At 37.4% G+C, this 22,878-nt stretch overlaps 2 protein-coding genes across 5 annotated transcripts in view; one reads left to right on the top strand and one right to left on the bottom strand.

Moving 5' to 3' along the window:
• The window catches only part of LOC139119361 (uncharacterized), a 147,707-nt gene extending 134,921 nt beyond the window's left edge, over positions 1-12,786 (top strand). For all 4 annotated transcript variants that reach the window (XM_070683149.1, XM_070683147.1, XM_070683145.1 and 1 more), the window contains exon 7: positions 1,789-12,786. In XM_070683149.1, coding sequence (XP_070539250.1) covers positions 1,789-1,904 — 116 coding nt within the window. In that variant the 3' untranslated portion in view covers positions 1,905-12,786. The remainder of the gene's footprint in view (positions 1-1,788) is intronic.
• Positions 12,787-14,927: 2,141 nt separating this feature from the next.
• On the bottom strand, positions 14,928-21,454 carry LOC139119357 (alpha-N-acetylgalactosamine-specific lectin-like). The gene is made up of 6 exons (XM_070683137.1): positions 21,386-21,454; positions 19,889-19,965; positions 17,581-17,733; positions 16,708-16,793; positions 15,995-16,149; positions 14,928-15,158 (listed from the first exon to the last, which is right to left on the bottom strand). The coding sequence occupies exons 2-5, from the start codon at positions 19,944-19,946 to the stop codon at positions 15,997-15,999; spliced, it is 450 nt and encodes a 149-aa protein (XP_070539238.1). The 5' UTR covers positions 19,947-19,965; positions 21,386-21,454; the 3' UTR covers positions 14,928-15,158; positions 15,995-15,996.
• Positions 21,455-22,878: the final 1,424 nt, after the last annotated feature.

Raw genomic sequence — 22,878 nt, 5'->3', positions numbered from 1 at the left:
CTTCTGGACTAAAGGAGTCTATGGTTGATACGTACTCCAGTATGTGTTGAACGGTTTACATTTATGTCAAACAATGGTGAGTTTCACACATTGTGCAAGACAAAGGTCCTGTTGTGTCAATGATACAAAGTTTATTGACAAAAACGGCTCTATGAAGGAAGAAACATTGCTCATCCTGAAAATCAAAGTCACTTTGTTGTAGTGGCAGCAGTTAGTTTTATGTGGGGCACATGAATTTTATTGTGGTGCATCACCACATTAAATTGGCCCATTGAGAACACTGGTCAAGATAAAAATTTACTTTTTGAAGGGGAAGGTCACCGGGCCTGATTTTGTCATACGTGTCTGTTTTAGGTTTGGTGAGTAAGGGGAAGTCCTTTCACTGGCCATAAATCATGTAATTTCTCTAAAACAAAGATGAAAAGTGTGATAGGTATGCATTTCAGGGCTTCAAACTAGATGGCTGGGGTTCTTTAATATACAAGAGGGATAACCATCTTTGCAAGGGGAACAATACTGTGAAACTTTTACTAATTGTCAGTGGCTGTTGAATTGCAATCTTTATACTACAGTAATGAAAAGAAGACAGACAAAGTCAGAAGTAATACAAAATTGTCAGGTACACGACATGTGATGATAATTGAAAACAATAGATATGAAAAGTCAACAGCATCAGCAGAGCCTGTCCCTGTGCAAAAAAATGGTTGGCCCTTCATACCGTACATATTTAAGAGCTTCAGAATTTGGATTTTGAAACCCAGCAAATGCACACCTGTCATGTATCTTTTGTTTTAGAGAAATCGCATGATTTATGATCAATGAAAATGATTTTTATCTTTTAATGGGAACAAAATGAGACACATTACAAAATCAGCCTTGTGACGTTCCCCTTTAATAAAAAGATTTAATATCAGCTTATACGGAGCTTTCCTATGATCAAGAAAGCTGAAGAAAGCATAAACTACTTCATTTTTAAGGCGATTCCGAAGGATTCAATCCATGTGGTCACTAAGGCTGGCAGTGTTCCAAAAGCGCGTTCTTGCACATGAAAATTGTTACCATTTACACAGTTTTCCAGGCACTATTTACACAGTTTTCCAGGCACTATAGTCTTCTTCTGTTGTGCAAATGTTTAAAAGCTTTCAAGTCAGCCAATTTTTCATCTGTTGAAATGAATTTTGGCAGAATTTTATTCACCGCCAAGATAAATAAGGCTAAGCATGCCTTTTAGAAAATTTCTCAATAATTTTTGAGATATTGCAGGAATAGGATTAAAAATTGTACGAAATTACAATGTTGATTTTTGCCATTTAAAAACATAGTGTTTGTTTCACGGCTGACCAAATCTATGCCTGGGACTTTAAAGGAGTATGTCAAGTATCACTGTTTAATATTTCAGGAGATTTTGAGTATATTTGAAGTGGCTTAATCTTTTGAGAAACATGCTGTGCTAATCTACATATCTATGACATCACACGTTCCATGACCGGCAACCATGCAGCTGCTTGGTTTTGGTGCCATTGTTTTGCATCTTCGGGTCAATAAATGAACAAAAGCTCTTGTTTTCGTGGATTTTACAAATTTTCCCCAGCAACCATTGCCTAGATACTTGAATCCTTCAGTATCACCGTAAAGGCATAATGGTCAGATTCTTTTGATATCATTTCATAAGGTATTTAAATATTGAATGTCAATCCTATTTATGCATTATTTTGTGATAATGAAAATATGAAATGCATCTACCTATATTTAGAGATGTTCTTTTTATTCATTTTATTGTGTATACAGAATTCTGTCAGCATAACTGCCAAGAGAAACTAACTGAAGCTCAAGTGAATGCGGCACTCTCCAGTCTCTTCACAGCATCAAGATTTCACTTAAGGAAAAAGGAGGGTGATTTGTAGGCTTGATTTATTTTATGATTTATTTTATCATGTTTTGTTCGATTTATTTACTTCTTTTATGCATATTTGAAAAAGTAAGCCTAACCTAGTTCTCTTTGATTTGATTTGTACACAGGAACCTTATTTGCTTAAAGGTATACAGTCACCTGTAATCTATGTATACCCATGTGAGGGCGCTGTTTTTAAAAAGCGGCCACCTGCTTAAAATCTGTGATTGGTTAGATTTTCTCTTTCCATGGTAACTGTGGCAAAATCTTTGATTCACTTGCTAGAATTGAACATTGCAAATCAAGGACTATGACTATGTTTTATGTCTTATTGCTTTTCAACTTTTTCTCACTAGTAATTTGATACTTGAATCACTGGGTTTGGTCATCTATGTTTCACATGAATGAGGTCATGCAATGTTCTTGAAACTGTTGATTTGCATCTCAACTCTCATGTTGTCTTTTACTCATTGAGAAAATAATTGATTCATGGCTCTCAGATTTTGTTCACTCTGCAGGTAGGAAAAGGGTCCATTTCAATGACAGGGAAAAGCAGTCAGTCCCCTGACTGCTTTCTTCATTACCTACAAGTCCTTATCTGCTCTCCAACCTGTGTGCATACTACTTTAATTGTTCCGCAAACATTGCTAACTTGCTAATCAGCTGTCCGTATCAGAGGATTAATTGATTAAGTCAACACCACAGCCGTCCCACTCATAGTGAAATAAGACAAGGGGTAAAGATCACAGACATGGTGTCACGACAAAATAAAAATCTAAGCAGGTATGGAAGTCAATCGAAATTTAACAACTATCAATGGTATCAGTATACTGATGAAATGCTGAATGGTTGTATTGAGCCAGAAAACTAACCTACGTTATATTACCATGCCCTGACCGTGACATTTTGATTGGTCGAGCTGAACCATTTGACTGACTACAAATACACAGTCATGGTTTGTTTACATGGCCATGAATATGAATAATAGGATTAACAACTCAAAGTTTCTTAACTTTACAGCTGAAATGTAAATCATAATCAATCAAAATATAGAATGGGGCACTTGTGGGCCAAGTTGAGATACATTTTTTCGGAAAACATCTCCGGATTTGCCCAAATTTTAAAATTGGTGACAGTGCGTTGCGTATTGCTCAGTTCTTTGGTTCGTTGATAATATAATAGAAATAACAGATTTGAGGAAAGCCAAAATTAACAGGCCCGGCAAGCCTCACCCGTTAATTTTTGGCTTTCCTCTCGCCCTTGCCCATAAATAAACGTTAATGGTCAGCACGTCGCCCATTATTTCTATATTATTGAGTCGGCCGTGGTGCGATGTCTGTCATGGTGGCAGTCTGAAGTAGAACCTTTTGTCCTAAAACCTGTTTATTTCCTGTGTATTTCCAACCAAGTAGTAAACATTTGCCATGATGCTTTGAATGTTCTACAAGGTCAAAGTTCGAACTTAGATACCTGGCCTTAAATGAGCCAACATTTTATATGAGCATGCTACACGACCAGTCATACGACTGGTCGTACGACCTCTTTCCAGTCGTGAAACTCACCTATGAGTATGAACTGATTATTTATTTACACTTGATGTAAAGGCCCGCCATACTTCCATTGCTTATCAGGACAGCCTTCAGGCACTCAAATTTTCTCGACCGCTGATCACAGTTATTGATTCCGTAAGATACAATCACAGAGCTCGCACAATCATGTTCATCCAAATAAGAGACGAGCAGCATTGTTATAAGCAACATGACACCCAAATTGGACCACCATATAATTAATAACAATATGTTTTGAAAAAACACTCCTAACTTCAAAAGTACATTTGAGAAAATTTTCTCCTAAGCATATTAGCTGATATATAAAAGCAAATCATCTGTCGCTCAATATCGTCATCATCACAAAAGTGATTGTTGAGAACAAAACCCAAATGTGTCTTCTTTGTGACAAATGCTAATTTAACTCTATTGAGATAAATAGAAGGAATGCGATGAATCATAGAAGCATTAGATGTTACACACATACAGTTGGTCTTTCATTTCTGGCAAGGGGCGCTCGGAATTTACAAGAGGGCGCCACGCCCCTGTTACCTTATTCAGGAAGAACACTGGTCCATGACTGCTTCGGGGTTGCTTCTTGTTCTTGCACTAAATTGGACGATTTTATTGAATTCATTTCACATTTTTGACCCTGCATTGGAATTTACTCAGGGAAAGACACTAACAGTTGTCCGATTGCCCGGGGCAAGTGAAAGTCCCATTTGGACAAGTGAAACGCCGATGCCACTTGCCCGACGGGACAAGTGAAAAAATAATTACCTAGAAATCAAATCCATGAGATCGATTTTCTGATGTGGGAACACCGACTTAAACAACAAATAATAATCATTTTATGTCATTGTGCGAACTAGCATAAAGTTTTTCACAAAATTGCATGATCGTTTTCAATAAACAATACCATCGGTTAATTACCGTACGCTGGTTGAGCGTACGTCCACAAAGTTCCTTGCCCTCACAAGACAAGGTTATGGTGTCACATGTCTGTACGATCAAAAAGGAGACACACACGAAGTTTTTGTGTTTTGTATGAATGTTTACAACACTATAAAAATAAAATTAGGTAGCGAAAATAAGCACAAAAAAATAGGACTTTTACTAAAACGTACTCTACAATGCACGGTTCAGTGGCATTCACGGGTGGCACTGCGGAAAGACTGTGTTCAAAGATGACAGTATGGTCACGAGCAAGCTTTGGTGTTAACTAATAACTGGTCCAGTCTTTGAATTCAATGAACACTGACTTATTTCTCTGGTCAATAAGCCAAAAGTTACTTGTCCTTGGCAACCAACCTCTCTGTTTGTGAATTTTTCCCATTCTAAAATGACTGTCAAGAAGCAATCGGACAGAATTTCATATTGAGAAATTCAGCTTTCAAAACATTGAAAATTCACTCACACCCTTAAGTTGTTGATTTAAAGTTACTGAATCTGCGCATGAGCATTCAAAAGACCACCTAGGTCATCAGAAAAAAGGATACTGGTACAGTGTAATGTAATGATAACTTGTGAGGGATGATATACGCAGTGTAAAAACATGGAAAAGAAGTACATTATTTTCAGAAGCTTCAAGACATCCCTTTATAACTTCTAAAGATTTTTATTTTTGTATAGTTCAGTTAAGACTGAAAAAATACCTTGAAGGTACAGTGGAAGTGGCTGTTATTATTTGTACATTATTATAGCCCTAAGAAAGTAAATGTAAAAGCATATTAAATATTATATTTTTTCATGAATATTAATGATCATGAATATTAATGAGCTGTCCAGCACTCTTGGAAGTCTGTGGAGAATAGTGAGAGAGTAACTGACATTTTTGATGAATAACATAATAAAGTTTTTGAAATAAAGTGTATGAAATAAAAAATCAATGCTTTTGCTTTTTTCAAAACACCTAATTTTACTGGGCAAGTGGTTTTCCAATTCTGGCAAGTGAACTTAACCCCCCACTTGCCCAAAGTGAATAAAAAAATAAGTGTCTTTCCCTGTTACTTTCACTGCTTTAGACATATTGGTTGCATTTCTGGACATATTAGTCTCAATGAATGATGATTCGTTGTCTACCTCCATTCATTATAGAGCTACAGACTCTCATGCGTACTGTGTTTTCAGTTCGTCTCAGGCCTATGCTGGGAAGGAATTCATTCCAATATTATCACAATTTTTATGTGCTCGCCATATTTCTTCTGATCATCAGGACTTGAGTAAAAGTTATAGATACCATAAGCACCTGGTTCACGGCTCGAGGATATCTTTGCTCTGTAGTTGACAAAACCAAGCAGCACATCAAAACAGTAACACAAGAGGCACCAGTGGTGTCAACCACCCCCTCCCACATGAGGGAAAATGCCAAGAGGGTTTGACCGGTGAAGAAGGGTTTGACTACGCAGTTTCTGCGTAGTGAAGCGTCATTACGTATTCATGGTGACCCCTGGCCAGCTGTCAATATCTTTGGGGCTTTTGTCTTTTGGCCTGCTTTGCATATGCGTCGTTGGACACGACCTGCCAATCACCCAGGTAGTCAATTAAACTATTAATTGACTGTTTACCGACCCAATTAACACTATCCAGCAGTATCAGTCATATTTTAATTGCGTGGCCCGGGTGGGCACAACGTAGGAACGCGTGTATTTCTATGTGTACGTTTCACTTGTGGTGTTGTTTGTACCATCGTGCGTTTGAAGTCCTTGTTTCACCTACAGCATTACCTTCAAGGTGACAGGCTTACTATTAATGTTCAGTATCATTGCACCGAGTTCTGCCCACGGTGAAAACCACCTGTTTTGCCTACTAATTACTGCCCGTCCTGAATGTAGCCTATCTATAGCTACAGTAATCACATAAATCATTTATCAGTTTTGATATATACTCCTAATTTTGTAAGTTTGATCAAAATCGAGACCACATTCAAGGGCTATGCAGACTGTCCATGTACGCACACTCAGTGACAAGAAGGCGGCAAACACCTACTCACCAAGCACATCGAATCGGCGAAAAGAAGCATAAAAAAGCTAGGCTCATCGCCAAAACAAACGCGCCAAGCGCTAACAAAAAACCCATACCAAGCGGCCCTTTTCAGGGCCACCAAATACTCCAAAAAGAGAACTACCAAAAAATACGATAAAATGACGTAGAACACACAAACACTTAAAGAAATAACAAAAATCGTACACATAACAAACAACTGAAACACAACATTGAATACAAAATAAACAATCACAGTAACGTAACAGAAAACATGGCCGTAGAAATAAATCAGCTATTTCCAAAGAAAAGCCGACAACAACATGAAATTCAACAACAACCTATCATCGCTCAAACTATGAAACTCCGAAAAATAGTACTAGGCAAAAGCCTTAAAATTCATTCGGACACCAACAAAACCAAACAGAATAAAACCACCTCAGGATTTCAACAAATAAAGTCGTATAATGTGACTACGCTACATCGTGAGACACAAACAATCGCAACACCAATTCAAAGAAAAGTCAAATTGGACTCCACGAACAACAAAAAAACAAAAACTTGAAAGCTATCTGAAGCTTCTAAACTCGCACTTCTAGAGATACCCTTTCAAACAAGGAAACAAAACATGTCGCGTGCCAAAAGAATCGCGATAAACCAGCTTGCAAACAATGGACAAATTTTGGGAAAATAACCCTTCGACAAGGGTCGCTTTTTCGTTATTGTCAACACAAACGATTACGTACTCGAATGCGAAAGGCAATTACGTAACACTCAGTATTATACACAACAAGCCAGAACAAACAGTAAACAAAGTAAACGAACTATTAATTAAAATGTACGAGAACAAGCACATCAACCAGGATACTTGTAAGTATCTTGATCCAATAAACATAAAATCCGTACCCCGCAGTGGTACTTATTGCCTAAAAATTCACAAACCTCCGCAAAAATCTAAAAGACACACCAGTCAAAACAAAATTTACTGAAGTAAAGAAATATAGAACAAACAACCCGAACACCAAACGGACTCACAACGTGACCAAAATTAATATACTCGCCTCGCTAATCGGAAAGCAAGACCACTAAAATGCATTAAAATAAATTTTCACAAACACAAACTAAGGAAAGAATCTACACTGCGACTGATGAGAAACCACACTCGGGTTTCGAAACGCAAGTGTCAAAGGGCGACTCTATCAACTTTTGTAACAACATAGGTCCGGCTGCGTCTCACCATAGGCTTTCCCCACACAAACAAAACATTACCGTACACACTAATCCAAACTTCTCTACAAATATCCAAAGCGAAACAAACATTTCATTAACACAAACAATCGGATAAGAATGTAGGAACACATTTTCGAAACGAATCAAACACAAACTCGACACAAAAACATTTAGGATAGTTAGGTGGGGAGCCTGTTTCACATTTTTTACATCTCGCTACACTGTCTATGATTCTAAAAATAAAGTCATCTGCCACTTTTTCTGTATTCGCGGTTTGGCAAAACTCATCTCTTCAATCGAAAGTCGGGCGATTCATGGTTCTTTGGGGCACTTAAGTGTACGTCGAGCTTAAGGAATGTAGTTACATTCGCGATGTTTTATTCGAAAATTATTTATTTCTTCAAGGGCAAATGCACATAATTTATGCTGTTGGAAATACTGGCCGCTCATAACAAGACAATAAACTCAATATATGTGCATCTTTACTTATATTGTCAAAGTACCACCGACACCCACAAAAAACCAAATGTTCAGTCCAGGTATTTGCAACTCTGCCATCCGACTGGTCAACAGGAAATCAACCATAGGTGTCTTTTGGCACACGTATACGCCAGTCACCTAGGCGACGGTAATCTGCACCACTTATCACCATCGGGAAGGTACTCCTCCCCATATACCACTGGCGATCCCACCCTCAAGGCACTGCGTCATTCGACCAAGCATTGTTATTGTAATTTCCTGCATAAAATTAACAGCGAGGTCAACCGGTCAAAATGTCTTGGCATTTTCTGGCATGCAATGCAATTGCATCCCTCTAGTGTTAACCTATCACCCTTCTAACCATAATATTTGCATAATCATTTTGAGGAGTTTTCAATTTTAGCTAACTCCTCCAACACCTGTCACAGATTTTCTGCACCTGCCAATATGGCATTTTTACATGACTCCAATATCAAAGACCATCTTGTTCATTCAAGTGTGCAAAGTCACGAATGTGCAACTGGCACATTATCATATGGCCACCGAGTTTGTAGTACTTGCCCTACACTTTCAAAACTAATTTTATTAAAGGCCCTCACTGAAGAGTCAGTGACTCCGGCGTGTTCACTTGCACCTCGGCTAATGTTGTCTATAATAGACGGCGATGCAGCATGCTATATATTGGTGAAATGAAATGTCGTCTAGGCGACAGGTTTGTGGAACATCTCTGCATTTTGACCGACAAAAAACTCACATACCTGGTGGCCAATCATTTAAGCACAAAGTTGAACTTTTCTCGACATTTGCTCCACGACTGGTTGCTAGGTCGTGGCTTTCAGGCCTTTAACTTTTTTCAGTAATTTCTCTCCACGACCAATCGCCAGGTCATTCATGGCTGTAAATTGTGGAATTTTCCCGACATTTTTTCTCCACGACCTGTCGTAGGATCATGGCTTTCGGGTCTTCCTTACTTTTTTTCAGTAACTTTTCTCCACAACCGGTCGCGAGGTTGTGGCTTTCAGACTTTCAGTATTTTCTCTCCTCGACTAGTCACCAGCAAGCCCATTTCCCATCTACTTCTGAATTATAAGTTGTGTACCTTCCTGTTTATTTACGAATTCATAAATATATAAAACATCCACTAGTTTTACGGACAACATCGTGACACTGTGTTACGATCTTCACCCCTTGTCATATTTTGCTACGTGTGGGATGGCTGTCGTGTTGACTTAATCAAGCAATCCACTAATACGGACAGCCAATTAGCAAGTTGGCAACATTTGCGGAACAATTATTGTAAGTAGTATGCACACAGGTTGGAGAGGAGATAAGGACTTGTAGGTTATAAAGAAAGCAGACTCTGTGGGGTCGAAATCCATCGCGAGAGCGAGGAACACAGCGTTCACGATCATGTATGGAGTAATAAATGCTAGACAACTTCTCAGTCTACACACACCTTCTGCAAATTCACTATTTCAAAGATAACGTAGGCTTAGAAATTTACCTCAGACAGAGTTGCACTATTTTTTGGGAACAAAATTGACTGAATCCATACAGCGTGAACACTGTGTAATGTTGTGCCTGACCCTGGTTACAATGCTTACGAATCCCACAGTAAGGCGACCAGATTCAAGTGCTTTGTTTCCACAAATTATTCATGTAATTCCTTTGGAATATACAGGCAATACACTCTTGTGTTTTCATTGTTCGGATTATTATCATGTTAGTCCATGAAAATATTGATTTCATTACATGACTATTTGAGGCCTGGACACTGCAGTTAACCCCCTTGTTGCAATAGACACCACATGTCTACCACATAAAAGATACAGTGTGTCGAAAGTTCCAGTGTCAGCAAGGTCCACACCATTACAAACCCCGAAATTGGCGACAAAACTAAAATAAGGACTTAAAATATTTGAAGCGGATGTATTTTGTCTTACCAGAATTATTATGACTAATTTTTTTCGATATTTTCACGTCAGGCACAGTTTGATTTGGGAGAAATATTGACCGCTATGCTATTTGATTACATTGCAGGGCTCGAAATTAACCTTTTTTCCAGGTAGTCCACTTTGGCTACCATTCTCTGACATTGGTAGCCCAGTGAGAATGGCTGGTAGCCCATGCATATTTTAGTTCAGGGATATCTTTTTTCGTTAATCAGACAAGAAAAGACTATTTTTCAAGATTCTGCCCATGAAGTGAATTTTCTAGTTATTTGATGTGAATATTGCACACCTTTAATACCCAAGGAAACAGGTTTGGTGATCTATTTGACAACCCGTTTCACTCCCATAGTTGTATGCAAATTTTGATAGTCGTCATAACAACGACACAACCTTCTCAGCACTGAGACATACTGTAGCAGGGATAAAAATAGATCATATTGCAATATTTCTGTGCAATATATCAAGACCATATTGCAGTATTTCTGTGCAATATATCAATGACAGTTTTTTGCTATTTCCCTATAGCATCCTCAAACATACAATATTCAGTTTGTCGACAAAGCCTGTATGTACAAATATGTATTAGGTTATAATTTAATTAGAGTCCAGACTGACAGTCAGTTGTTGATGATACAGATGCATGGTACACATACACAGGCTGTGTTAGCAAGCTGAATACTGGACAGTTCAACATGCTGCAGGGAGTAGAACAAGAACACAGTTGTATTAACTGAACAAAAATATTGTCAAAATTATCAAAGTTAATACAGCTACCCCCTGCGGGCAGTGTCACTATCAGGTACCGCCCTGCTACTGCAGTGTCACTGTCACTGCATATCAGAGCAGTGATAGAGGTAGCTCTGACTCTGATGTACATGGTAGTTGAAGAAGAGTGGGTCAAATGACGCTCATGACAGTGAAACATACTCAGACACAAGATCAGGCCAGAGAGCAACACATGGAAGACCAGGAGACTTGAAAAGTTATGGGGAATTTTTGAATTCTGGCATATGAGAATAATCAAATATTAAAGAAAAAAGATATGGTCACCATGCTTGATTTTCTAGATTTTCACATTCTCATCATAAATTCATACAAAAGCAAAACTTCGAACAGTAAAGACTAAATGAAAAAAGATTTGACTAAATTAGATATTTTTTAACCAAATTTAGCATTATTACAACCAAAATTTCAGAGATGAAAACATTTATTTGATTGAATATTTTGACCTTCCAGTATTGTCAATTTTGAGTAGCAACTAATTCGTATATGTCTTGTACTTTTGAAACAAATTTTATTAGGTCACTGTGCTCAGTTTTTATCACAACCATATGACAATTAGCCAGAATTCACGATTTGCCCACTCTCTCATGATCATCATTTTGTGTGCTCTTCGGCAGGAGCAATTGAGTTGGATTAACTCAAGTTGGCATAGACCGATAAATCCAAAAATTTACCGCTAATTTTTAGCCCTGCATTGACGAGCACACAGAAGATCAATGCAAAAAAGGTCCAATGCACCACAGTTGATGACACAGATGTGTGTTGTCATGATGTAGAACTACTAGAGAATAAATCCCATATTTTTTGTTCTGAGATGACAAACCTAGCTTGTACATGTGATAACACATAGTACACATATACAGACTGTTTTGAAAAGCCAAATTCTAGTCATGGCATTTTAAAGATTATGGTATTTTATGGCATGATTGTATTATAGTAGTGATAGCAGATGAGAAATTCTGAGGAATTTCAAAAGTTGCATTTCTTTCATTTTAAGGGTGTATTTATTGTCATGACCAGAACACTTTAGAAATTTGAAATTTTTTAAGACCTTTTATAAACTGACACATACACATATGATAATCCCTTATTGAGCAGGATAGATTCTTGATTGCTGACATGTCTGAAACGTGTTTTGCAGAACAGTTCAGCTTGGGTGCTAGCATGTTACAATTTTATTAACCAGATTAGATTTGAGGTGCAGCTGCCTAGATTTCAAGCCATACATGTTTATCAATGTGGTCTGAAACATGTTTCTTAAAAATAACACGGTTGGAACTAATTTGGGATAATTGAATTTTCATATTTTTCAAATTTCTTAAAAGTGTTAGGTGCCGTACAGCTGAATGTTGTAATATTGCGAATTGCTCGTGAAAACAAGTGTGTAATATAAGAAGAAAAGCAGATGAGATTACATTTAAAGATTAAATCGACATTACAACACCATCCAATTAACCCAAATTAGTTCCAATCGTGTTCAATGTAAAACATGTTTCTTACTAGTCATATCAACACAATGTAAAGGGGTATAATTTGTGATAAGAGATGGATCATCCAAATTTGTTTGCACGAAGCACTACCTGTTTTGGGAGGTGAAATTGAAACAATTCCAGTCCCTGGCACTGCACCAGTACTTTCTAGAGAGATTGTTGGAACTCGCTTCATATGAATACAGAAATAAGTCAACAAGAAAAGATCACAATTCGAACCCATTGGTACACGGATAGATTGTTGAAATGTCATATTACCAAACTAAAAAATATGTTATCAATCATTGTAAGCTTTTTAATAACTTCATCTGTGTATTTATGCTGGGCATCCATGTTCACCACGATTGGAACTAATTTGGGATAATTGGATGCTGATGTCGGTTATATTTTTATCTGCAAATATTAGCTCATCTGCTTTTCTTTTTGAGTTATACACTTGTTTTTATGAGTAATTTTTAATATTGCAACATTCAGCCATGGGGCACCAAACACTTTTGAGAAATTTGAAAAATATGTTGATCCAATTTTCCCAAATTAGTTCCATTCGTGTTTTTGTTACTAAACCTGACCTATGTTTGATGATAATGTATTGGTACCTTGCACTGCCACTTTTATGCAGGAGCGCTTGTTTCACAAGAGATGACAGCCTTGTTTTTAGTTTATCGTGGGGAATGGTGGTGTATAATTTGGAAAAGTCAAATGTTCAAATTGACCTATACTTGTTTTTCTTTACTTAAATATAAAGCGATAATTCCTTTAAATACACTCTGTCACAGTAATGAAACAGACCAATTTAAATTGATGGTTAAAATAATAGTCAATTGTGACAAATGTTTATAACTTTCGAAAAGAGGGTGATATATATATATATATATATATATATCTGTTGTAAGTTTCATTTAACTTCTGTGTACGCTAAATGGAACAAATTTCACTGTTATTTTGCAATTGACAGTATACAAGAAATACACCTAAGTCTAAACAAAATAACTAGATGTCAGTGTGCTTATTTTTAAGTTATTTTCATTTACTAATCCGATTCACAATTCACTTTGGATGTCTTGCCCTGTGATAGTTTTTTCATACATACATACAGACCACTACCCACTAGATGCGTGCACACTTTCATACATGAAAAGTCATGGTAGTTCTTTTTTCAAAGTTTGCTTAACATCCAGTAATGAGCGTTTGTTTCACGGTAAAGTCATTGGTAAAATAGAGCTAAAATTTCAATTGATTCGACATGACTTGTTTGTATTTTTTCGATTGCTTTCAAGGAATGAAGGATTATTCAAGGCAAGTACTTGCGCTTCTCAGTATTTTGTATTCTAGTATTTTGACTGAATTAAAACTTATCTACCCATGGAGGCTTTTGATCCCACTAAGTGGTTTTGACCTACTAAGTGGTTATATGTCGAAAAAAGTAAATACATTCTTAAATATAAGCCTGGCTTGCAAAGAAACTGAATTTCGAGAGAAAAAAAACGGGAAAATTCGCCATTTGTGGATTACCCGTTCCGGCGGAGCCTCTATTTTTTTTCCTGGTTTACCCCAAAACGCCCCACATGGCCCAGTACTTGCCTCTGCTGTGTTTAGGGGAAGATATCCGATTGTTCGGTAGTTAAATGTTTTCTAAAAGGAATGCAACTCTCTCGCTTTCTGAGTACTCGCCTCTGCTATCTTGAGATGGACAACATTTTCTGACATTTACTTCTAACCTCACTTTTACACATCCGTAGGAGCATGAAGCGGCTTTTTATCACGTGTCTTTCACATGTTAATCTCACGTTAAACAAGAATTTCTGCATGTCGGAAAAGTACAACTCACCCTGACGACTATGGATAACCAAAGTACTCTGCATGACAGTGAATTAACTAATCTCCACAAAGTTTTCATCGACATTGAATATGATATTGGGAGCCTAAACTGATTTGTCACCAACCTCTCAAATCTGAAGCTCAAGTTAAAAGTTAGGCAAGAGTATTGCTCAACATAAAGACAACTTTAAATCAGACACTACTTTTTTATGGACTATCTTCGTGGGTTACCAAAGCACTCTGCATGACATTGAACTCACTCATCTATAGAAAAGATCCACACATACAGGAAAAAGTTCAGACAGGGCGTAAAAACAAGCAACAAAAACAGACAATTTTCTGCACTTTGGATTGGCATGGGGTCACTCAAGGTCATTGACCCTACAAGTACACTGGAGTAAAGGTGTTTTCGGCATGCAAGGATTCTCTGTTTCTGGTCCCCATCATTAGGGGAAGATGCCCGATTGTTTCGTTGCTAAATATCTTCTATTCCGATGTTGACTATTCCAATCCCGACATGTGTCCTATGACAAATAATCATTCCCAGAATGTAAGGGAAAGCTGCCATTCTTATCTGCATGGAAGGCACTGCGAATGAAGAGTTCATTACAAAAGCTTGACTGAGGTCGAACTTTATGTAACGGTGTATATTCAGCAATTTAAGTGAGAGTTGTGCATACATACATACATACATACATACATACATACATACATAAGCTTATAGGTGCGTGCGTACTTTCATACTTGAAAAAGTCATGATTGATCTTTTTTATTTCATTATTCATTTATTTAACACTTAGTAATGAGTGTTTGTTTAATGAATTCATCTGTAAAGGCAAAAGTTGAATTTCTTAATCATGACATTGTATTATATGGATACCCTTCAAGGAATGAAGAGTTATTTAGGCCAGGTCTCTGAACTTCTCAGGATGACATCTAAACTTGATACATCAACTACACTAGAGAATCTGACATACGCATTAAGCTGAAAAAGTCAGAAAGGCATGAATGATTAACATGGTGTCTTTAAAAGGCAATATAAGCCTATGGGGAGAGAGAGAGAGAGACAGAGACAGACAGACAGACAGACACAGACAGACAGACAGACAGACAGACAGACAGAGAACTCTAAGAACGACGAGTAGAAAAGTAGATTGACACGACTTGGTAACATTGACTCTTACGAATAGTAAAGCAATATAAGTTTACGCGAAGCATTTTTGAATAACACTCTTATACCAAGCAGGCATCAGTTTGGCGTTCAAGAGGATATCTTACCGGTGTCACGTCTGGTTCTCTTACGTATGGCTCTCTAACTTACACACTGTTCTATACTGCGCAAGTGTACAACGTGTACAGAAAGAGGATCCCGCATATACATGGCATTGGATGTTTAAAACGCGCACCCGAGGAAGAAGTTTAGTTAAGTGCCTTTGGAAAGACAAACTGCCTGGGAGATACCTTGTAGACTACCCAGCACAAGAAGAGCCAGGCTGATGGACTAATATTGTAAATGTTGATCCAGAGTCGACCCTGGTAGGATGCTGTTTAATTTAGATTTCTGGTTTCTTTATTTAGTTTCTTAAAGCTGACCAAACGCATCAGTGGTTTTGTTGCTATCCCGCTCTTTTCTCTTTGGCCACAGCTTCAATAGAGGGAAGTGTACAACAATTCACAAAGAAAGTATGTCAAGAACGTGACTAGTGGATATCTGTCCTGCATCTTTTCAACCCTTTTTCTATATTCGCAAAGCCACTGTTTCCACACATAAAAGTGTTGCACCAAAATGTCATAAAAAGATGCAAAGAAAGCACAACTCACTTCTAATTGCGAGCTTTCCGTTCACAAATGAAACTGATACGATTCGAACACGGCAAATCGTTCCATTTTCCATCTGCATTTGATATGAGATGCACACAATCTTCGTTGTTGCCATAGTTATCAGGTTGAGCGCTGTTCCAGTTACTGTATGTCAGCTGCATTAAAGATAAAAGTAATTTAGAACATTTCTCGAGGATAAGCATCAAATGGGCCGAGTATTGACCGTTTTATTGACCGACTTATAGCGTATCATACGCGCTTCTGGGGATAGCCTTTGCTGTACACGTCACGTACTGAGCGCGAATCATATTCTGGTCATAGTGCAATGGGTCCCTTGAAACGATTCAACAAGGAACGCGCAGAGGCAGTCACGGAATACACCAAGTATCAGCATATGGGGGCACCTGGAAACGGTAAATATCACATTCGCTGCATATTGCTTTTTTAGCGCACGCAAAAGTCTTTTGTTCTCGATTGTAAATGTATAATAATAAAACATCTCTTATTCAAAACATATCGGTACATCATACTTAAATTCATAGCATATCACAAAACAGCCTAAATCTATCCCACACATGTTTCACAAGGCGGCAAATACTTCACAACATTAAATCAGAACAGACAGACGACAAAATTTAAAATTCTTGGGGCTTTTGCCCGAAATACGTCATGTTTACAGTTCTATGGAAAAAATATAAATTGTTTATACTTACTGAGGAACCGTCCGCCCATACATAATTTCCTTCACTGTCAATGTCATCTAATCCAATCCAAAAGTGAAACTGATTGAGTGTGTATCCTGTGGACGCAAAATCATTAAAGTTTTTAAAATTTTTTAGTTCAGGACTGATGTTTTTCATTACATTCTCCTGAATTTAATCCTTATTCTTTTATTACACGTAATACATTTTATTATGCATTATTGTTATGACAAGCCATGGACAGACGAACGCTTCGATGACAAACAAACAACTGCAAAATGTTTCGGACTCAATTTGAAAGCCCCACTTTGCTGTATCGTTTAAAATTATTTTTAAGATTTTACTCTTAAGCTAATATAAGTTTGTAATAATATACTAATTTAGGTATGTGTACACACTTATCATTAACTACCCTCTTGGACTGTATATGCAATTTTGAACAAGAAAGATTACACTGCGATTGAATGTTCGCAGCCCCATGTGTGTATGGATACTGTGCCTATTTGTACCGAAACCAGGAGAGAATAGGAAGATATTTTGAGGTCAACAAATTTCATAGAGTTACTGCTATTGGGGCCTTAAACACATTAATATAAAAATCTAAGATAAAAATCGCGTTGCCATATAGAATAAGTGTTTCCAACTTAATTTTCAGCCTTCGTATTTATCCTCATTCTCCCTAAAGTTCGCACATACTTTGTACAATTTCTGTGCCCGCATATCAGAATTTTACAAAGTTCTCGATTAAGGATATTTTCCGAAGAAGTTAGTCATTATCAGTGCATAACAAGCAATGTTTTCTAATAACCTTTGCATAAGTAAATTTCTTGATTTGGGAAATAAAGATTCAGATGTCAAATGGAGTCTTTATAAAGTCGATCTTACTCTTCAAAAACAAATTTTCCTCCGCATCGTTGACAACCGCCAGAGTACTGCGCAATCCCTCACACACTTGCTTTGCTTCTTGATATGTGTACATTGGAGACGCGATTCCATGGTAACAACTCTTCTTAAACTTTATCCATCCAGACGGGCAAGCTACGGGCAAAGGAGCAGATATAACATATATATTATAGTCCAAACAAGGGACTGTGTGCCCGAGGGTATATGACCATTTGCCCGACGTCATAAGGGTAAATTTTCTCCTGTCTCGAGGGTACATAGCTTCTTGTTTGGCCATAACATTTTTATCACATACCTCTCTTTCACAGTTTTCACTCCAAATGTTTTGTGGAATTCGCAAATGACAATCACATGCTTTCTTTCCATGTTAGACGAAAATCCGAACGACATATTGAAATTAAAATAATACGGTTTATCGATTTTTATGTGTAGGCTATTTTCTAAAAACCATGTGCAAAATGCAACTTTACATATTTAAACACCGAAATTGTCACGTTTAAAATACTTCTGGTTCACTGTCAGTCAAATGATGACTATGCGGCCCGAGAAGACATCGACGTATTACCATTGAAATCCTATGGAGCACGCGACGTTCGATACACGAAGCGTGTAATAATGTGAGACCTGGTTCAGATGGTCATAACATTGAAATGAGCTTGCCAGTAAGACCGAGTTTTCGAGAGCAGGAGTTGGTTTTAATGGCAAGATATGGTGCTATCCAATGCTGCTCTTTATTGGTGTTAGAGAGCGTTCAGTTATTATTTCCAAGTTTGGCCGGCAAAATTTAGGGGTGGATGATCTGAAATTTGAAAACTGCAGAGGGGGGGGGGGGGGGGGGCGGTGACTTTCACACGGGAAAAAGATGGATTTACTAACCAACTGTCAAAAAAGACCCCGGATTTAGCGTGCAAAAATATTCTAAGAAATAAAGGCCATACTCCGCACAAATATGATCTGAAAACAAGTATTTTCTGTTTTATTAATATCTTCTCGTAGCAAGTACATTATGCCTTGTCATACCATAGCTTTTACCAGAAGGGTGGGAATGGCATGTTCTTGTCATGCTTTAGCTGAAATGGGTAGTGAAAGTTTAAGGTTAACAAATATGTGCTACTTGTATAAAAGTTTAATCTGTGATGCTTGATAGCTGAAATATTGATGTCTTGCTGTTCTTTACGATACACATATATAAATAGTGGAGAAAAACACTAAACAGTTCCATGTCAGTTAATTGCTTATTCGTAAAATTAATGATAAACACGATTGGAACTAATTTGGGATAATTGGATAATGTAGTAATGATGTTGGTTTAATCTGCAAATGTGAGCTCGTCTGCTTTTTTTGCAATATACTTGTTTTTATGGGTAATTTGTAATATTGCAACTTTCAGCTATAGGACAACTTACATTTTTGATGAAATTAAACAATTGAAAGATCCAATCCTCCCAAATTAGTTCCAATCGTGTTGATGTTTTCATTGAAGCTATATACCACTTTGTCACTGCATCAAACTCAATGAAATTTCACACAGGTCTGATATCGCTCATTAAAACATATAAGTGAACTAAAAGATATTTGCAATTTCATTGCAAAAGATCGGTAATTCTTTTAACATTTCGCCTTTCTTGGTAATGGCTTCGGTAAATATGATGAATGTTCGTGACGATGTTGATCATAACAAGGAATGGGAGTATTGTCAGTAATTAGATAGGAAACTCTGCACAAGACTTATACCAAAACAGGGGAGCATTTCCACTTCACATCTGTTTCTTTTAAGTTGTCGAGGGGTTATGGAGGAGCAAGAATAATTTGCCGGCCATCGTAACCCAACCCCCATGTATTTATACGCCCCTTAGGTATTTTCCTCATCTTGGACAGTTTCCTATCAGCTACTGTTATGGGATCACTATGATGCCGGTATATGTCGAGAAATTGAACCTGAACCTGAGGCTTCTTGTTTTCTGTGAACATCCTAATTTTTGATTTTTCTCCATAGAGTTGACATAGTCTTAGCGGTCACTTTAAATTTCAAATATCAATAACTTGTAGGTAATCTGGCTCATTAATCCCAGATTTTGCACAGTTAACGCTGACTAAATTATTTATTTTGAAAAAACAATGCTTTAAAGTTATTGATGAGAGAAATAACACAAGTTAAAAACTTCGAATTCTATTTCGGGGCGCTCATTACAATCTACATATGCCTAAACTACAAAACACGTTGCACACGAAGTGAGAGTTTCGTTCGCGCATGGAAGTTTCAAGAAGACAAAACTTGGCCTATACTCACGTCCTGCCAATGCGGCACTGAATAACATACATGAGACTAGTATGACAGTCTTCAACATTTTGCAACTTTGATAAGACCTACAGGAAAGAAAAGTTAACATGGCGGTATAATCCATATTATGATCAGAATAATACCAAGAATAAAGACAACAAAAACAGGAGTTTTTAGCGTAAGAAGAAATCACATAATGCTGAACGACACCGTCAGAAAAGAAAGATCAAACAACACACTGACAGATAAAAATCACAGTACCAATTCTATACAGAAGATGTGTACAAGTTTCTACACGACATTTTACATCTATTCCATGACTGCGGTGTGCAAACAGTAAATGATGTACAGTAAGTAACCGTGTTACCGACATGGTTGGTATAGAGTGAGTGGTGTAACCCCTCTGCAGCAGTCGCCACTGACTACTGCGACCAGGTATACGAACGTTGAATAGCTCTGTCAACTTGTACGCAACTTTCAAAACCTGAAAACTTCGAACTCGATTTACCTATTGAATAGCAATCCAATGCAAGCTAAACAATACTGATTGAATGTGATCCAATGATACAACGTGTGCAGCCAAGTCTTGAATAAACTGTAATTTCTTGAATTGATCATTCGACGGGTCAAAAAGAAAACTGTTTCAGTAATCAAGTTCTGGGTGTGGTAAGGGCATTGACTTAAATGTTTCAGTAGAGTTTTGATCAAAGTTTGCGTATTTTTCAAAATCTCAATGAAACAAACGATGCTGACTTCTATAAACTTTCGACCAGCTTTTTAAATGCTGGTGCATCAAGCTGCAGAGTAACACCAAGGTTGTGAACCAAGAGGTGAACGATTGATAATTGCTGGCTCCCCTCAAATTATTTATCACAGTGTGTGAATCAGGTAAGGCGAAAAACCAAATGCATTCATCTAAACAATCACTGCAATGACAAAACCCTGGGTTTGATTCCTTGAAAGGGAGCACATTTCTTTGCACAATAACACAAATACAGTTTGTTAAAATACTGCAGCAGAGACTCGGACACAGAAATTGAAAGTGAAAAAGATTGCCATCATTGGTACCTTTTATGAATTCAGGGTCATTTCTGTTTCAATTACGGTTTAAACATTAATCTTGTTCGAGGAAGGTGCTTTGTAACTGACGTTTCTCATGGCGCATCATTCTTGAAAATCAGTCTGTCATTTTTCGATCGGATTCGAGCTCATAACCTACACAGTACCTGTTAAACTTGTCATCACAACTACTCAGCTAAACCAAAACCCAATTCTTAAGTGTCGAAGTACTAACTTCAAAATTCACTTCTTGCTGCAACATTCCGCCGCAAAGACAAACGCAACAAGACCGCAATAAAGTTGAACATGTAAAGAGTGTGTCAATTCTACCAACTCACAATACTCTGTCCATTCACGCCGTTGAGGTAAGTCTGTAGTTAGTCCCACTGTCATCCGAATGCAATCTGTAAAAGAAATTTCACCGTATAGAAATGTTGCAGTGCTTACCTTCCGATGAGTCAGCAGACAATCAAATGAACAATGCTGCTCCGAGTAAATGTCTGCATGGTATTCAGCAACAACCCTATTTATCGAAAGTTGCAACTCTAAAAACCTGATGACGTGTTTTCGAGGGTACTGGTGTCAATATTTGTCTTCCTGTGTGGGTTGATGCCGGGATGGAGTGCGTTATGATTTTCGCAACGAACAGCAAACATTGTCATTGATGATGAATGACTGTAAAACTGTGTGTGGGAGAAATCAACCAGGAAAGGGTTTTGTTATTTCGCGTTGTTTTATCATTTTCATTATATGCAATATCTTTAAGGCCATGACAAACATCTTAAATGTCAGCAATAGCTGTGTTGAAATTTACAAGTTTTGTATATGTTAAGTCTGGGTTACATGTAATTAATTTGTTGAATGTTTTTCGCAACTCTAATTCATCAGGATATCGTTTTTGTTTTCCTTTTATTAATTTGATGTCCCCGTTGTTTCTGTTAACTATCTCTGCGTCTGGGAAAGACTAAGTCAATCTTATTTGCTTCTAAGCGTAAGTTAAATGTTAAACAAAGATCTACAACTTACATGTATATAAAAGTTCATCCTTTGAGGTTGTTACAAAGGTATTTTACCTCCTAGAATACATCAATCTCCACACACAGATTGAAGCGCGGTGTGGCAGCAGCAGTGCGGATTGAATAATTCGAACCAAGCTAGAGGGTCTCTGAATCGTTGACCGCGCGCCCAAACACGCTCTCCTGCTTATTCTAAACTGGGACCTCTTTCAATCCTGCTTGAGCTCAACTGGCTCAATAAACCACAGGGAACCCTGAGATCTAGTTGTTGCTGTTGTTGGTATTGTTGTTTATGTTTATATTAGTCGTGTTGTTGTTGACCAATAAAATTCAACGAACATAACTATTGTCTTATTGTTGTTGTTTCAAACGTAAACATATGTTTATATTAGTCGTGTTGTTATTGTGTTGTTGTTGTTGTTGTTGTTTCAAACGTAATATAGATGTCCTAAGAAACATAATGATTATAGGGACGCTATCATTATTTGACCCTATGTAACTCTCTCCAAATGTACACTCTCTTCATAAGTATATGAATTCCGCACGCTAGTAAAATAATACATAATCTGCTAAAACTTTGACAATCGCGTCTGCAAAGCTGATAGCCGTTGAGGCATACATTTGAATCATCGATTCACATCCATTTAACCTAGAGCAAGGTCTATGTTTTGCAAGTGTTCACGGAATCATGGATCGATATTCTGCATTTGTCTAAATGTTTTGGTTCGAAGTATTATATATAAAAAAGAAAAGGTATATTTCCGAAAATACCCAAAAATGGGTGTAAAATGTCGCCTGTGGCAGAGATTAGTGTGGCTGCCGCTGAGACTCCCTAGCTAGATTATAATTATCCAAGCCGCGCTAGAATCTCTGTACGAAGATTGAGAATACAAATATCAATTAAGCATTTCAAAAAGTCTAGCT

Source organism: Ptychodera flava, chromosome 19 (genome assembly GCF_041260155.1).
Source record: "Ptychodera flava strain L36383 chromosome 19, AS_Pfla_20210202, whole genome shotgun sequence".
Lineage (NCBI taxonomy): Eukaryota > Metazoa > Hemichordata > Enteropneusta > Ptychoderidae > Ptychodera > Ptychodera flava.
The sequence above is the reverse complement of the archived record's forward strand: the minus strand, read 5'-3'. Positions and strand labels throughout refer to the sequence as shown.

Bases quoted from the DNA above. Each gene is read 5' to 3' on its own strand.
- LOC139119357 (XM_070683137.1), bottom strand. From the start codon at position 19,946: ATGTTGAAGACTGTCATACTAGTCTCATGTATGTTATTCAGTGCCGCA. The intron at 17,734-19,888 runs GTGAGTATAGGC...CTTTGCCCGTAG, and splicing joins CAGTGCCGCATTGGCAGGAC to CTTGCCCGTCTGGATGGATA. The intron at 16,794-17,580 runs GTAAGATCGACT...TTGCGTCCACAG, and splicing joins GGAAAATTTGTTTTTGAAGA to GATACACACTCAATCAGTTT.